Below are 18,199 nucleotides of genomic sequence, written 5' to 3' on the forward strand. Positions count from 1 at the left end.
GGTACCTTTAATTAATGCTAGCAAAGTTTCCCAGACAAGAATATATTCCCCCCTTCATTCTTAAAAAAAAGCTTCAAATTCACAATGTATTAGTATTTTCAGATAGATTACATGTTATGAAATATTATCCATATGCCCTTCCTAGCATATTTCAACAAAGGGGCTTCTGTCCTATACAAATGGGAATCAGGTAGTCACAATGTGTGTCATTTTTCATCTAGTGCCATTGTGGCTCTCGATGCAGTCTGCCATGCATTTGCAGTTCATCTAGGGGTTGTGTGATCCAGACTCTCTATTTACAAACTGCAGACATACATCTGGAATTTCACTGCGTGCTGCTAAACAACAAATAATAAAAATGAATTCAGTTGGGCACGTTTGGCACTTTTAGTTCAAATGTTGCTGTCTGGCCCCAAAACATCCGTCTCTACTTAAAACCTTTCCGTAAAACTGAGAAGAAGGAAGCCTGAAACATGTTAATGTTTTCTGTGATAAGACGGTCACCAGTCCTTTCACTGAAACCTGGATAATTGTGCCTTTCTGACCTCAATCTATTCGTAAGGGAATAAGTAATGCGTGTGTATATATAATCACCATAACAACACTGACGTGTGGGTGCGTGTTTACACGTAGTGCGGTTGGAGTTGCTTCCCTTCGCAGTTTTGTTTATAGGACGCATGCCCACAGCACACCGGTGCAACATGGCGTCGAAGAAACTGGAAGACTTGAATGTCACGCAAGACGAATTGAAGCGAATAGGTGACGCATTGAAAGATGAAAACTTTCGAAAACTGTTTCTTGAATATGCACAAGAGATATCTGACCCAGAAAACAGGCGTCTTTACGAGCAAGAGATATCTCAAATGGAAAATGAGCGAGGGATGAATGTGGAGTTTATCCACCCGAAACCTGGTCATGTTTTGGAAACAAGCGTCAATGGTACGACCAAAGCTTTCATTAATATTTGTCAAAATGATAAACTTGCAAAGCCAACAAACACACGACAGACTGGCCCGAATGGTAAGAGTGGTGTAATGTGGCAGATCCCACATTCCTTGTCACCTCCTCGAGACGATCAAGATAATGGGGAAAAATGTCAAGTTTTCGATGCAGTTTTTCACCCTGACACCTACAGAATGTCGGAGACAAATGATCGGTTTCTTAAACTGGTGCATGATACAGCTCTTGATGCCATTGAAAGGCAGTTTGATGTGAAACTTGACAGAAAGAATATCAAGAGAACCAAAATGGATTTTAAAGGCATTCCCCAGGCTTCAGTAATTAGAACGAAACAAGAAAATGGCCAGAAAAAGAGCAAAGGCACCACTGAAGCTGATGATATTCTCAAACATATGCCATACCCATATGATGACAAAACAACAGCAGAGAAAATGAAAGAAAGAGAGGCTGAGATTGCAAAACGAGAAGAAGAGAAAAAGAAAAAGGAATCCAAAACAAAGAAATCCAAGGCAATGAAAGAGACCAAAGTCACTGTGCCCGAGTATACAATAACCCACAGATCTGACTTAGACCTTCAAGAGTACCGCAATGCTCCTGATGCTCGGACTTCAACTCGCCCTAAAGATTTAGTGGTAAAAGTATTCCTGCCACTTCTGACGTCCGCAGGAAATGTGGACCTTGATGTCTTTGAGCAGAGATTGAAGGTAGAATCTCAAACGCCAGCAGCCTATAAACTAGATATCAAGCTTCCTTATAATGTTGTTGAAGATGAAGGTTCTGCCAAGTTTGACAAATCGAAGAGATGCTTGACAATAACACTACCTGTCGTCCCTTTGGAAACTCCAAAGCTACCATCTTTTATTGAGGATGAGAAGCGCATAAATGGGGATGCACATGACACCGGCGAAAATGAAGCTTCTGAAAGTCCTAAAATTGAAGTCTTGTCCTCTCATGAAACACAGGCCGACAAACCAGACGAAACATCTGTAAATCATTTGCAGGAATCTAATCACATTTCTGAAAAACCTGCAAGTTCGCCACCTCAGTCTGAAGCATTCTCACTTCCAGATTACACATACAGTCAAGACCATGAGACCATCTCATTTATATTCAATGTTCGAAATATTTCTGCAGAGACAGTGACAAATTCCTTCCCAGAATCCAACAGCATTAGGATCAGCTTTGTTTCCGTTGGCTCAGGCTGTTTTCCCATGTACTATTCCACATATCTGAAGTTTGACCCTTCATGCAAGCTGGCCAGTGACCATTGCACCACTGACCTTTCGGAGATGAACTTGGTGCTTGTTCTCCTGAAGGACAAAACCTGTCGGGGGATGTGGAACAGATTTGAAGCTGGAGTCGATGCAGCACATCTCGAGGTAATTATATATATGTATATGCTAGTGTTGGGAATCGGAAACGACATCCCATATTGATTATCAGAGGACTTGTGGGGAACGATTATTGATTATTTTCATAATATATACATTTTTAATAATATATATCACCAATTTTAAGAGTTTTTCCCAATTTTATTTCAAATTAATGTTTATTTTTTGTAATTAATAGTCATGCAAAGAAATGCATGCTTACAAGAAAGACACTGGAGTTGTTATTGAACAATAAAAGCAGTTAGAATTTTACACAATCTAAGTAAACTTAGTCTTAGTGAATTTTGTTACACTCCACCACTGAGTCTAACAAAACCTAGTAGAAGATCGCGTAAGGTAACCTTTGAGCGACGAATGACCGTCCAGTTAAACGCAAGGTGGTTAAATAGATTTAACCAATCAGACAGCGTCTACTATTTATGGATCGGAGGGACTTTCAAAATATTCAGGTCACTGACACTGATCTCTCCACAAACAAAAATCCACATATAACAGATATTTGACCTGCAGTATATACGCTTTTGGGTTTCTGTTGACATGGTTACCATTAGCTAATATTTCCACAAGATAACATCCTTGAATATTGCCAAAACCACTATTTTCAGCGACTGTTTACTCTCAGTTGTTATGGTTGTAGTATGCCATGTGCATCACCCGGAAGTGAGCGTACGCTAAATAGCATTTGGAATCGTTCGGGTGAGAACCTTTCCGAGATAATAAGTTCCAAAGGTATGTGTGAATGTCCACTTTTGCAATTTGGTAAGGTATGTTCTGAGTAATCAATCTCAAAGGTTACCTGACGCGACATCCCATAAGGTTTTGGTAGACTCAGTAGTGGAGTGTAACGAAAAGTACGGAGGATAAGTTTACTTGGACTGAATTTTACAAAGCGCATAGCTGTATGCTGTTGAGCACATGTTTGTTCATGAATATTCATCAAAATTAATGGTTTGTTCACTTAATTCAAGTGTGTTATACTTAAACAACAAAATTCTGATTGATCAAAAATAATTATTTTACAATCGCTAGTTAGGCCAGACCAGTTTTATTTCTTTCTTCTATGTATGTATCTGCCATATTTTTTAGAGAATGAGAAAAAAATAAAAATTAATTTCCACAAAAAATAAAATCCTAATATTTTTATTGGCTAAAAATGTAAACTCACTAGAAAATACTTTTTAGGTTGTTTTTATACTCATATTCACTTCATAAATTGCCCAAAGTCAAATGCTTTGAGTACTTAGAAGGAATATTACTTTGATTGGAAATTATTATTATTTTTTTTTCCCCGTCTGCCTTTAGGCTTTCAGAGGACAAAAATCCGTAAAACAAGAAATAGAGTAAGTCTGGCCTTATGTTTAATCCTTTTGTCAACCGATTTTCAATTATTTTCGATCATTGGAAGGCTGATACAATTCACCAGTGATCCTGTATGTTGAATGTTTTGAATTATGTTGTAATGCCTTTTACATTTTAAGTTGTTCACTGGTCATGAGGGACCATGGGCTCATGTACGCTCGAGGTTTGTTTATGTTCCCCCGAGCCCACCTGTATACAGTGGGTGGAGTTTGAAGCCTATGACAATAAATAGTGTTAATCATGATCATGCTTTTGAAAACTTGGGAATTCTGAACCAACATGTCCAGTAAGAACCTAACATTCCTGGTGGTCTGAATTTTAGCTTCTTTTCTTAACCTTCCCAACTTCTCCAGACTGAGATAGTTTTGACATAAATCATGTGACTGTTGTGTTGTGCCTGACAAGGAGGATTTATAAGTTGTTCTGGTAACCATCAATGTATAAACTACAAGGGATCATGGATGACTGACTTTGGTGTTTTTAAAAATATATGAAAAGTTGAAGAGACCAGCAAATCAGAAACTTCTTTTGAAAAAACGGTTGATTAGTCAACAGATGTGTTAGTTTGAAATGTAATATCCTCATTCAAAATACATGCTTGCTGGAGTGCTGGGGAAGAGGTATTTGTCAGTGTGGGCTGCCAGATTCTCAGATTCACCTGCCTGATGGTCAGGCTAAAATTTAGACATGAATGTGAAGATAATTTGTGGGCAGGTAAATTTTGGAGGGCTGGCAGATTGGACATTGTTTTAGTGAGCCTTGTGGTCTGGCTGAAAGTTCTGGGAGTTTCATGCCCTGTTAATACATGTACATATTTGGTTAAATGTACCTTGTACCAGGATGCAGGTTATAGTAACCATATTCATAATCCCATCAAGACAGATGTTACTCTGTTCATTTAATGAAAGATCCCAATGACCCAGGATCTTGGGAGTTCCTGTGATGTCAGTGAATGTGTGTAATAGGGTGACCAACCAATGTGACGTTTGCAGGGATTGGGAAAAGCAGGGGCCATGGCTCATTTTGGACATTAGATTAAAAACTGGCCCAATAAAATTTTGAAGTTTACTATTGGTACAAGGGCAATGGCGCAGTCTGATAATCCTGAAAATGGCACATTGTCATAGTTCTCTATCCTAATCCCTGTGTTTGTAACATCTTAAGTTGTATGCTGTGGTATTGAGTCTGTAAGATAACTTCATTGATAGATCTTATGCCACTCCCTTCTTCCTGGTATCTGAGAATAATTAAGGTTTCCCGTTTCCCTGTTGCCCGATTATGACAGCTTGTAACATGTCCTATATACCATCATCATCCCACTTGTAAAAACAGATTATAGCAAATGTTGGATTTAGCAGGATGATCACAGGGATATATGGTTGTTACATAAGCCACTTTGAATATGCAGTGTTCACAAATTGTGTTTCAGAGTAACAGGACATTGGGTACTGTAAGTTTCAGATGTCTGTGTGGCCCTCTGAAAATGCACAGGACTGTAGAATAAAAGTTAAACACATTTCTGATTTAGCATTTCTTATCATTGGCATTGAAATTATTAACAAACTTAAAATTCATAAACAACAAACAAGTGCCACATGTCACATACTTAAGTAAAAGTCATTGTGAAATAAACAGTACAGTTGGACACTGGGGCCAGCGGATTGTAGACTTCCATCTGCAGGATTTGTCTTATGATCCAGCGCTATTCATGAAAGCTGAACATGTGGTGTTGTGTGACTCTAGTTTTCTGCCAGTTCCATTATGAAATGTCAAAAGCATAAAAATAGTGGTAAGATTATTACTGTTAATGTATTTATGTAATTTTGAAATATTGACATGTTTAATCTTTTTTAATTCCCATGCATCATCGTCTTTCATGATTTTATGGATTTTGGGGGATGAGTGCGTATGGTTCTAACGGCACTCTTAAGCAGTATTCCAACAATATCACAGCAGGGTCACCAGTAATGGCCTTTGCACATTGTACCACTGTGGGGAATTGAACCTGGGTTTTCAGTGTGACATGAGAACGCTGTACCTTATTTTGTGTACAGCTAGAGTGGTATGTGTCAGTGTTTGTAGGTGAGTGTGATTGTCAGTGAATTTGGGCAACTTTCCGAAACACACATCTAGAAAAGGTTAAACATTAAGTGTGTATCTGATTTTTGCTTGTGTGAGGGAGACAATGTGATGAAAGAGATAAAAGTCTATAAGTTTCAACTAAAGTAGTATTGTTGTGAGTGTGGATACATGCTGGGTGTTGTGAAACATGATGCTGCATATTTTAAAACTTCTGAAATGTCTAGAAATCAAATCATTTTGTCAAAATCTAAGGATTTATTTGCAAAACAGCTGCTGTTTCACATCTCATATATCAAACCAAAACGGATCAAACCGAAGGAATTGTACTGCAGTACAAACCATATCCTATCTTTTCTAATTTCTACTGAGTGCATTATTCATTCAAGTCTGCAGCAAATGTCAGTAATTATTCCCATTTTGGAATACTAGAATTATGCTTTTACTCTGATTACTATGCATGTTGAGGGCCTGCAGTGTTTTTAGTTGTTCCTGTTTGTCGACTGTCTGAAGAGATAAGATAAATGAGTGTGTCTTCAGGTTAACTTGCTTGAGCTGACCTGACAAATAAGGTTTACTAAGACATTTCTGTTTATACGAACATGATGAATACAAAAAACAATCACATTTGTGAATACAACAAACAAAAGCCACACTATAAATCACATTTTTGTGTCCGTATTTGATGTAGGACATTAGGAAATTGATTGGTTGTATATCTTACATATGTCTGTAAACATATTTTCAACTTTGAGATCAAATATAAACTTCAGCGTTCATTTTATCTGTTAGTATGAGTATTATTATTGATCTATGGGCAATCAGTACCTGCACTACCAAACAGGTTCCAAAGAGAATTAATGCAAATAGACATTGTCAGACATGACCGTTAGGTTTGTTCTGCTAATAAGGCTGTGATGAAGCTCTCCAGGCAGGTATGTGATGTTGGACAGATCTTCCATAATTTTATATAGAGCTGCCAGGGTGCTGCAGTTAAGCCCTGTAACCCGTTGTGGTCAGGCTACCTGAAAAGTGATTGCAATCAATCGATCAACAGATGAGTTCCAATCACCATAATTGCTCGGTAATAGACTGAGAGCTGTGCAGAGTGAACCAGTGAGGCATAGCTCAACTTGACCCACATATATATGAGCGTGTGAGCGTGGGCATGTTATCCTTGTAGAAACACTACCGTGAGCTGCTACCCCTCCAGTCTGCCTCCAGGATGCACGCAATACATGTGCTAAACACTACCAGTATTCAAGGTTGAACTGCCAGTGTAGAGGTACTTTTAGAATGGCAGGGGCAGCGTTGGTAAAGCCAGGAATTGTGCAGTCAATGCTGCATGTCATGTACGACTATTTATTGCATATCATCGTGTGGGTGTTGGTGAGTAGTGCTCTTTCATACCTCATATCTTGCCTGCCTGTCATCTTCGTAGCTCTTTGACATAACTAAAGACCACATGCTTTCTACTGACTGATATTAAAACATCATGACATAGCTAATGTTTGTGTGTATGTTGTCGTGTTATAGCAGCAGAAATATCAATCAGTGTTGTCAGTAAAGGGTATTACCATATCAGCATGTTCAAACATGATTTATTCCTTGCGTGATCCCTGGTTTTACTGCACTCAGTATGTACAATTCAGCTAGAGTTTAGCTCTGCTCAAAGTGATTGTAATTTCCCAAAGTATTTGAACTGTAAGAGAAAGAAGAAAGAAGAAAGGAGAAAGAATGTTCTGTGATTTATTTAAGTTTTACTGGATATGAAAACAAAGGGCTTTTGTTATTGAAGTGATGCTTGGTCATGAGTCAGTTCATAGGCATAATAATCATAATCGATTTCAGTCGTTTGTATGAACAGAAAACTACCTTATAGTATGGGAAATATTACTTTGCTAGAAATTTTGATATAGATGTTGTTTCAGTTTTTGAATGTCAGATCAATAATTGAACAGCTGATCTGTTTGAACAGTATCCTGTTTAAGTTTAAACTTATGTATGTAGCTTACTGAACATCCAAATGTGTGGGTGTGTTGAGTTGGAGAAGGATTTCTGCAGTATTGCATTAGGCATTGTGCAGTGGGTATTTTTGTTACAATACTATGGGCATACTAATACATGTTGAATTCATGCTCCACTTCTTTGACAAAATGAATGACAGACTGAGTCCCTAGTTCACTCAAATGCATGAGTTTGAATAGTGCTACAACATCGGCAATGATTGCTTATATGTTGATATAGATCATGAGCCAGAAACTACGTTGTTTCTGTTTTATTATTTTGGAGACAAGGATGATTTGGTGGGTGAATATACAAATCTGAAATATATGGGTAGGTATTGTGCTGTGAGACACTGGCAGTCTTTGTTTACCAGTACCCGTTTGTGAAAAAGGTAGGGCCTGTGATCCCAGTGTTTGTGATGCAAGATGAACACTATATTGCAACATTGTCAACAGCTCCTGTCCGCTGGTGTGTCTGCTGGGTCTGTCTGCTGGGTCTGTCATATGAATCAAGACTAGCCCAGCAGGTAAACTTGCAGGGCTAGTTTTACAATGGTTCACAGCTTCATAACAACAAAAAGGGACTGTAGGTTTTCCTCTCTTGATACAATAATGTCTGTTTTGAGACTTCAAAACAATTTGTATGCATCTTTTTTTATAGTCTTATTTTGTTTTGTCATAGGTACTGTAATGTTGATTGTGCTCATGCATGCATTGAAAGTTTGCATGAAGGTGCTGTTCCCCTAATTGCTATTTGGGGTTATTTGAAAATATATTGGAAGTCAATGTGTAGAGTCAGCTATAGAGATCAGAAATCCAAAGTATCATCAATGCGAAGAACCATTGACAATTATTGATGTGAAAATTGCCTGATTGATAGTATCTTACAAGAACGTGATATACTATTGTTGTGAAATACACAACTTATAAACGTTTTCTCATGGGCTGGTTCAAAATTATGTTCATAATATTGTTTTTGTTTGTAATCAAGCATAGCATAGATATGTTGTCACACACTAATGAATTGAAAAATGTTGGGCGTTTTGCCCATTGTAGACTGTTTAGTATGGACCTTATCAAAAGATGTCTCTATCTGTATGTCTGTAAGCTTTTAGATAACTTCCACTTAGGTTTGTGAACAATATGAAGTACTACTTCAACAAGTTAATTTCTGTAACCTATGGATGAATGCTGTTGTGAATATCTGGTTTACAGTTGTTCATCGTCAACCCATGCTTATTGTACCACTAACTGAATGCTCATTGTTTCACCCACTGGTTTGTGTGGTTCACATGATTGTTTACAGTCGTTACACACTTTGAATATTGTTTAGTTAAACAACAAACAAATCCTGCTGGAGGAGAGAGAGCTACCTCTATGATTGTGCAGTTGACATTCTTAGAAAGTGAAAAATATATGTATACCCTTTGATGTTAGCTTGGCTCGACACTGTTTCAGAATAATTGGTCTGTCTGAACTAACAAAATGAAAATATATTTTAACTGTTTGGAATCAGAACCCCACAATTTTTATGTTATGTATTCATACAATCTTTATGTTGATAGGTAATCAGGATAGGAAACCATAGCTTGAATAAAACTGTGAAAACCTGTTAACATGTCAGTGCAGTCCATGGTTGCTTTATGTGCATAAATTAAAGAAAAAAATTGCTGTAATTTTCTGACCTGAACATGCAAGTTATGGATAGATTTGAAGGAAATACTCAGATTAAAGATAGAAGACAAAAATAAATAATTTGTGTATTTCTGTTGGGAAAAAGAGTAAAATTTGGTTGCTTTTTCAAGGTATGATGTTTTGGTTTCAAGACCTGACATTTTACAACCAGTTAACATGTCTGTCAATTTCAGGCTAATTAATAGATAAAACTATTCAGGTTTGAAGAATGCTAACAGGTTAATATTTAGTGTTAAAACAGCCATGCATTGAACAGGAGTAATGAAGTAAAACTGAAAGTGAAAGAAGCTTCATATGTACAGCACACATGAGTCTATGTTCAAATAATGTCCAAGATGAAATAAAAGTAATTAATATCATTCATTTTTGTTTTATATTCCTCCAACCACTTTTAGTTTCTGCATTGTAAGAAGCATTTAATTTTCAAGGCAGGCTGAATACATATGTCCTGACATGTAAAGTGTTAATCAGTTTCCATTATAATGAATACCGCTGACTTCTTGATCTTGTGAATGCCCTTGACATTTTCCAATTCATTATTATCTTCATCAAATAGCTCTCATACTTTCATGCAGGATGACCCTTCTTGCCTGGGTTTAAGAGAGCCAAGTTGTTTACTATGAAGCAAGCCAATGACTGACCTAGATGCTCAGTCACGTGATGAGATGACCTCCTAGAGGTCAGCTTGTCTGTTGCAGTGAAAGCTGAGTTGTAGCTAGCTGATTTGATCACTGGCTAGAATATTCTCGTGGTTTTATTGTGTACTTGTAATTGCATCAGTCTTGGGGAACAACCCCAGTGGTATGCATTTCTAGTTCCACTACTGAACAGAATTGTGGTCAAATTTCTTGCTGACACTGGTGATTGAGGGTCTAGAAGAAGTTGTTTTGGGGAAGAGAGTGAGTATTGTTTACTCTCAGCCTTGCTGACTGGGCGAGGCAGCCATGTGGGTTCGAGATAGCTTAACAGGAAGTGGGGCATTTGTTGTGCAGTTTTGCATCTTTGCATATGACAACAGCCATTTCCTTGTTTGTGAAGGAACATAAAGCATAAGTTCACTGTTGAAATTTATTGCATTAATGGTAGTTTCCGTTTTCGCTCATGTCACCTCCATGTTTGTTTATGATCTTGAATGAGTCATAACAAGAAATTAATTTCCAAGGTTATTGGCAAGAAAACTAAGTGACAGCTATTTTGTATAATTTAAGGTGTTATTGCATTAAAGTATTTTCCATTGTTTGAGATTTGAAAAAAGAGCGTCTTTATGGAATTTGTATGAAAGCACAACATGCAGCAAATAATTGTTTCAGCTCTAATTCAATCATGGCGTTGTCTTGTATCAATCATTGGGAAGTGTTTTACCAATGGAGATAGTATGGTTATTGTTAATGCAGGTTTGCCGACTTGCTGAAGTATTTTGTTTTCAATTTGGGAATACCATTCACAATGGGTGTGTGGTTATGGTGGATTCTATCAGAATTGAGACTAAGAAACAACATTTAGTGGTGCTTTGAAATGCTTGAAAATAACTACAAGTTTGATGGTTCCTGCAGCATTCAAATTGTCTTTTATCATGATGGCAGAAAAAAATCAAACATAACATTATTATATGTTGGTTTTGGTTTTTTAGTTTAATGCCCCATTCAGCAACATTCCCGCTATATCATATTATATGTAAATATTTGAGTCCAGTCCAGACAATCCAGTGATCAACAGCATGAACATCAATGTATGTAATTGAGATGTGATGACACATGTCCATCAAGTCCGCAAGTCTGACCTCCTGATTCTGTTAATCGTATCTTCCGTTATAGGATGTAACTTGTAACAGTATTGTTTTTGATGAATTGTTATAATAAAATATAGCTTCTTTTCTAATAAAGGTTTTAATGTTACTTATTTGTAAACAAGTGATAGTGCAGACTATCACTGATTTTCAAGATTACAAAGTTTCATACTTAATACAACAGAAATAATGCAGAAAAAATGAATAAAAATACAATTCAGTTTGTCATTTGATATGACATAAGGCGATTTGCAAATGAACGTGACACTTGTATTTCTGTGATACTTGATATTCAGTAATGCACATTGCTTGATGCAGCTGCTGTAATAACACAGCCAGATTTATTGTGTTATATTGTGTTTGTTTTGTTGTGTCATGTTCCTCCTTGTACAGCAGTGCCAAGATTTGGTGTTCACAGAAATAGTTTTATCTGGGGGGTACGCCTCACTGCGGCATGGTTTTCGCATGGCAAGCAGAGACAAGTCTCGCCCATAATTGATTGATTTTTGTGTCTCTAGCCTAGCTGACAGATGTCCTTGAAGCTGGCACGAACAAGCTGATACAGTCAATACTAACAACAAATAAGCGAATTCCCATCAATTGCCAGGCAACCTGTTTAATGATATCTTCGACAAATTTGTTGTGTGGAGGTTGAGCAGAATAAGGAAATTAGACATTAATTTTGATGTGTTTATGAACCAGATTTCTGAACTTCATTAGAGGTGTTATGATTTAGAAATATTACCGACTTGTCATATTATTGGGATGAAGGGATGTGGCCAGGTCAGGGACATGCCACAAACATTCCATTTGCTTATCTTGTTTATTAAATAAATTCAGTTCCTGGTTAACACTTTGGTAATAGTTGTACTATTGTTTTGTGACAATTTTGTATCAGGAAGCATAAATATATGTAACAAAATGTATGTATAAAAGGGAGCAGCATTTAAAGCTATAAAAAAAACTACATTTTTAAGTTATTGTATGTAAGGATGATTGTGTATAACATAATGATGTTTATTGTTGAAAGTTATCCAAGCCTCTGTGAACTTGGGATAGTGCATGTTAGACGTCTACAATGTGCAGTCTCTCAGTAGGGCGTTGCCTGTCTATGGTTTTATAGGTTATTAAGCTGCAGACTTAGTAAATGATCCGTAATTAACCTATGTAGGGTGAATCAGGTAGGCGATGGATCAAGCACGATGTGGAAGTAAGGAGGATGTGTATGTATTCACTGAAACATGATAGACAGTTAACATGATTAATAGGAAGGAAAGTTCTCAATGTCCTTGATGGAAGTTCTGATATCATAACTTTGCATGTTTGCATTCTTGCCAGAAAGCCATTTGTATATTGGGGTCATGTGCTTCATATGCTGTGGTGTCCCTTTGTCACCTTGGTCATGCTTAGACGGTCAGAGAAGAAGGACAATGAAAAAATGAAGGATGTGTGAGAGAAGGGTTTAGGTGTACTGGGATGACTGCAAGATGCTGTTCTTTGTAGAGAGTAGCTCATAGCATACTCAGCTTTTTCTGTCTGTGATATTATGTTTCTTATATGACAGTTTCTTGCTGTGGTATGTGGTATTTGGGATCCCAGTTCTCTTCATGCATTATGTTGTGTCTGATCATGTCTCTTCATGCAGTTCTCATGATAGACTCTGTACCATCCGGTATGATGATTCTCTTGATAGACTGTGCAATCCAGTGTGACAGTTCACTTGATGGACTGTGTACTATCCAATGTGACTTTCTCTTAATGGGTATTCTTTATGCTGTGTATGCTAAGCAGTATGAAGTATCCAATATGACAATCCTTGTCTTGTTGCAGGAGAAGCTGTTGCTGACGGATGTGAGTATACAGAGACAGCTGTCAGAGTTAGACAAAGAGGCTGAGGAATTAGAACAAGCCAAGAAACATCCTGGACAAAGTCCATACCTTCAAGTGACCGAAATGAAGGATAAAAAACTTGCCATTAACATCAGGGTAGGTGATACTTGCTGCTGTCTTAAAAACATTCTACTTCCTTGTTGCAGTTAAGTTAAAAATCCAATGAGGGTATTAAAAATCCAATGAGGGTAGTCCACGCTGACATGAGCATTTGTGGTACCTCGTAAAATTTGGGTTTGGGATATAATATTAAGAGGGTGTTCAAGTTATGATGTGTGGCCCGTGAAGGTCCCGGGATTGAATAGGCCTTCAGGAACTCATGTAAAAGGCGACCATGCTTGTCGTTAGAGGCGACTAACAGGATCGTGCCTGTCAATGTTTAAGTTGAATTAACAGGATGATGTAGAAATGAGAAAATAAGAAACTAGCAGTGTATTTGAAACTTACTTTCCATCACCAAAACCTGACTCTTCACATCTAAGAGTATTGGGTTAAAGTTAGGAATATACATTCATGTGCAATGGAGACTGCATAGAATAATCTCTACTTTGCAGGCTCCACTTCAGGATGAAGAAGACAATGAGTATGACCCACCATCTTCAGCAGACATTGAGGTGGTCCACAAGAAAGCTCTTCCCAAACTGCACAGCATTCTGAAACAGAGAACTTTATCAGAGTCCAGTGATGATCATCTTTGCAGTGGAGGAGAGTCTCGCAGCAGTGGGGATTCTCGTAGTGGAGGAGAGTCTCCTCGTTCTGGACCAGAGGACAGTCCACTTGAAGGCTGCAGTAAGAAATGTGTCACCTTCAACAGTCACATTGACAGTGCCACGTACAAGAAGAACACTGCTCCAACCAGCATGAAGGCCGCTCTGAAGAGTAAGCGAAGACGTGCCAGGAAGAAGGAGGAGAAGAAGGCTAATGGAAGAAGACGCAAGAACAGTGGTTCAGAGGGAAGCAGTGGAGAGGAACTGAGTCATGATTCTCACTCCCCAGCTGAGGACAAGGATGATGATCACTTTGAGCAGATTGCAGAGGAGGATGAAGGAGAGAAAGTGGAAGGAAAACAGGGAAGAAAAGTTGATGCCAAAGGAGCTGGAGAGGGAAGTGTGAAGGCTGGAAAAGATAACAAAGATTTCAGGACTAGTGCCAGTAGTGTTGGCAGTGACATGAGTGTGTGTGAGAAGAAGAAAAAAATGGTGGCGGCCATCAAGACCAATGTGGCAACATGTGATATTTCCCAGGCAGCTGATAGTGATGATGATGGAAATGATGATGATGTTGAGAGGACTTGCACCAAGGCTGCTCCTTGTGTGAATGATGTGTGTGAGAAGAATGAGAATAAGGCAGCTGATAAGGATGTGAGAGATGCTACTGAGAAAAGCTTCAAGGAAGATGGGAAGGGTGATATTGTCTCAGTCAGCAGCAGTTCTGAGTCAGGGGATATGAGAAAAGCAGCTAAAGCTCAGGATTCCTCTGGTATAAAAATACAAGCAGGGGACTGTGATATTGAGTCAGGAAAGTGCAACGAATCACAGAAGATCAAGGCTCCATTGATACAGGAAGTGGAAGAATGTAACAAGGGAGAAAACTCCAGCAATCCAGGTGACAGCAAGATTGAAACAGTTCTCAGCTGGGAAGAGCATGACAGTGGCTTTGATCAGAATGACCACAAGACCCAGTGTGCCTTCAGCTTCAGTAACTCTGTGATTTACGACCTTGATGTTGATTAGAGATCTCTACAACTCTCATTGTAGCAATACATAAAAAGCAACACTGATGTTGTTACAGATTTGGTAAATTCTTTTATAGCTTTTGGGAAACAAGCATTATAATGGCTTTACAGAACTAATTCAAATGAATGTACATAAATGGTTTCCTTTTGTAATTTCTAGCATATAGTATGTGATTTATTTTTTGTGTAATCTAACCAAGGTCTCCTGGATAGGATTGTGTTTTTTTATTGTTGATGTGACTGCTTCTGAAATTAGGGCAATATGAACTAAATATGAATTTTGTATTTTTGAAAATACCACTTGCAAGAGTGTGATAGTTTGCTATTTTCCACATATGCTCACTAATTGGTTCATGACCACAATTTTTGTGAGATGACATTTACACATGCTTGCATTGAATTGTAGTAATGAAAAAATACATTATTCTCCTCATAAATCAGTAATCTACAGTTTTTAAACATATTTTGATGAGATAGAAACCTAATTTTGCGTACATATTTAAGAAAATGAGTACATTAATGAAGATATATTTTCTGAAGAATTCATTGATCATACTATATTCTATGAGAAGTTTCTAAAATATATAAACAGAATTTTCTCACTGTAGTTTAAGTATCAAAGTTAAATCAAACGTTCAATCTTATTTTTGAATAATTCTTGTCAGATGTGCTTTGTTTTTGCTATGAACCATTCATGAATATTCTGTCACATTCATTGATTATGATTTAGCTTAGATAGTCAGTTTTCTGAAGTAATATCATTCCATTAGAAATATAAAGTATTGTTCATTCTTGTGTCCCTTGTCCCAAGACAATTACGTTATTTCTCCCTACACTCACAGAGCTGCGGTAACCATATCTCTGTAGTGGACCTTGGCCTTCACATCTTGCTGAAAGGGGCTACAGACTGTTCTAGTTTTCTAACATGTCCATAATGTAGGCATGCATCCGCTTCAAATGCTTGCGGACCTGTGAAGGTCTGGGGTAGAATAGGCATGGGTAGAATAGGCCTTCAGCAACCCATACTTTCCATAAGAGGCAACTATTGTTGTAAGAGGTTACTATAGGGATCAGGTGGTCAGACTTGACTTGATTGATACGTCATCGGTTCCCCATTGCTCAGATCGATGTTCATGTTGTTGATATTAGTGGATTGTCTGCTCCAGACTCGATTATTTACAGACCGCTGCCCTATAGCTGGAATATTGCTGAGTGCAGTGTGAGACTAAACTCACTCACTCAGTCAGGTGCTTGAGTATGGTGCATCTGTTTGCGTCAGTTGACGGGCAACAAGATTCATTTCCAGGGACACTTGGACGCATATTTATGATCATACTCATGAAGAACCAGATTAGAATTGGCCGAAAGAGGTGAGAAATGGGATTGGGAAGTCAGACTTGATGACTTGGTTAACACGTTATTGTATCCCAGTTGTGTAAAACGATGGAAACAAGGTTGATCACTGGATTGTCTGGTCCAGACTTGTTTATTTAAAGACTGCCACCGTATGGCTTCAATATTGCTTGGTGCGGCATGATACAACTAACCAGCCTACCAACCAAGTATTCTGGATCATGTAACAATATTCTTACTAAGTTGGAAACAGTAACAATCCAGATGTTTATTCTGCTATTGTGTCAGCCAGGGATCTGCACTCTCATGATGATTCCAACCTGATAAGAACATAGAAAGCGGCATGATAAAAGATATAAGTGAATACATTTGAAGGCAGATGTTTTAGAAAGAAGACAATCTCATGTTTGATTTACTATTGGATTTCAGTTCCTGGGCCTGATTCCTCAAAGTGATTGTGGTCGTTACAACAGTCTTATGTTAAAGTATGGGAGTAACGATCATCCTAGTGCTCTGATCACTTTGAGCAGCGGGGTCCTGTATTACATGGTTGAATTCTTATGCAGCATGTTCTGAATCTGGAATGTTGAAAGAGAACGTTCAGGAACAGCCCACAGCACTATAGCAACAGGCAGATATCACATTGTTTATATCATAGGAAGCAAAAATGTGGTTCCTGCAGCTAACTTATATACAATTCCTACATATTTCGGTTGAAGATTTTCTGAGTGTCCTCACTTATATTGTCACTCTGGACATGCTCTTACTTGTATAAGGTCAACAGATCATTACATGATACAGGCCGAGTTTGTATAGTACTAATGTACTGTGGCAGAACTAGGGTATTGAATGGTGCACCTACAGTGACTGGGCTGAGGTTGCATAATATCTCATCCTCACCCCATTTCACCCCACCCTGCAGCAACCTCAGGTTCCGTTTGTCATGTAGTGTCATTTTTTTTGTTAGTTTTTACATCATGTTTGGTGCAATTATGAAATTTCATTCACCAAAAGATTTTCTTTTTAGTTTAATATTTTTGAGTGATGTTGAATTTATATGACAGACGTTGCAAAGATTTTGGCCAAGTTTGGAACTTTTCATTTTATCAAACTATGGAGCATTCATATGAAGGTATGCATGTATGCATGCATGCGTGTGCACTGTGTTTTTTGTGTTAGAAATCCAGGCTTGCTTCATAGAGGATACCTGTACATCATTGTAATTCATCACAGTTGGACATGTTTCATTTCAGTGTCAAATATGATGCTTCTATGTTTTGACAAATGCTTCAGAGATATCATTGTTCATTTTTAATGTTGATGCTTTTTTATGAGCATCATCAGTGAAACAATTTATCTGACAATCCTGAATTTTTTCAGAAGCGGTTAACCATTTCATCTTGGCTTTGTTTGGATCGGGTGATTTCCGACAATCTTGGAGAACATTTGCCATGTGTATGTGTATTTTGCAGTGTTTTGTTTAACCATTTTGTGTTAGGAAGCTGCCAAAACAGCTGGCCATCACTTGTTAACATTTGTTATTTTGTATTTCACGTTTTGTATTGTGTATATGATAATTTGTGTACTATACGTTTGTTGATTGAGCGGAGATGTGTGGGATGGTTTGACTAGAAGCAAGAGATGGTTGGAGATTGGATGCATGAATTGGGAATATTGATGGAAAATAAATTCCTGGACAAACAGATATCTATTTTTCTGTTGTTTATCCTTGGACCAATAGTTGGCAGAATGAGTAACTATCTGTGAATTAGTATGGGGAGGACTGACTTCCTGGACAAGTCATTTGTCATTCTGGGTAATCAAATAGTGGTATCTTCCTTGTCCATAGGTTACCAGATATTTTGCTCTTATGGTTTCATACTGTAAATAAACTTGGATTTCATTTAATTTCTGCTCAAAATGCAGCTATTATGTTTCGCATTGG

At 37.8% G+C, this 18,199-nt stretch overlaps 1 protein-coding gene across 1 annotated transcript; it reads left to right on the top strand.

Moving 5' to 3' along the window:
- Positions 1 to 670: 670 nt before the first annotated feature.
- On the top strand, positions 671 to 17,959 carry LOC137293702 (protein kintoun-like). The gene is made up of 3 exons (XM_067824407.1): positions 671 to 2,339; positions 13,107 to 13,262; positions 13,721 to 17,959. Exons 1-3 carry the CDS (start codon positions 678 to 680, stop codon positions 14,897 to 14,899), a joined length of 2,997 nt encoding a protein of 998 aa, XP_067680508.1. The 5' UTR covers positions 671 to 677; the 3' UTR covers positions 14,900 to 17,959.
- Positions 17,960 to 18,199: the final 240 nt, after the last annotated feature.

Source organism: Haliotis asinina, chromosome 8 (assembly GCF_037392515.1).
Source record: "Haliotis asinina isolate JCU_RB_2024 chromosome 8, JCU_Hal_asi_v2, whole genome shotgun sequence".
Taxonomy (NCBI): Eukaryota; Metazoa; Mollusca; class Gastropoda; order Lepetellida; family Haliotidae; genus Haliotis; species Haliotis asinina.

Coding starts and splice junctions, on each gene's coding strand:
- LOC137293702 (XM_067824407.1), top strand. CDS start 678: ATGCCCACAGCACACCGGTGCAACATGGCGTCGAAGAAACTGGAAGAC. Junction 2,340..13,106: donor TCGATGCAGCACATCTCGAG/GTAATTATATAT, acceptor GTCTTGTTGCAG/GAGAAGCTGTTGCTGACGGA. Junction 13,263..13,720: donor AACTTGCCATTAACATCAGG/GTAGGTGATACT, acceptor TCTACTTTGCAG/GCTCCACTTCAGGATGAAGA.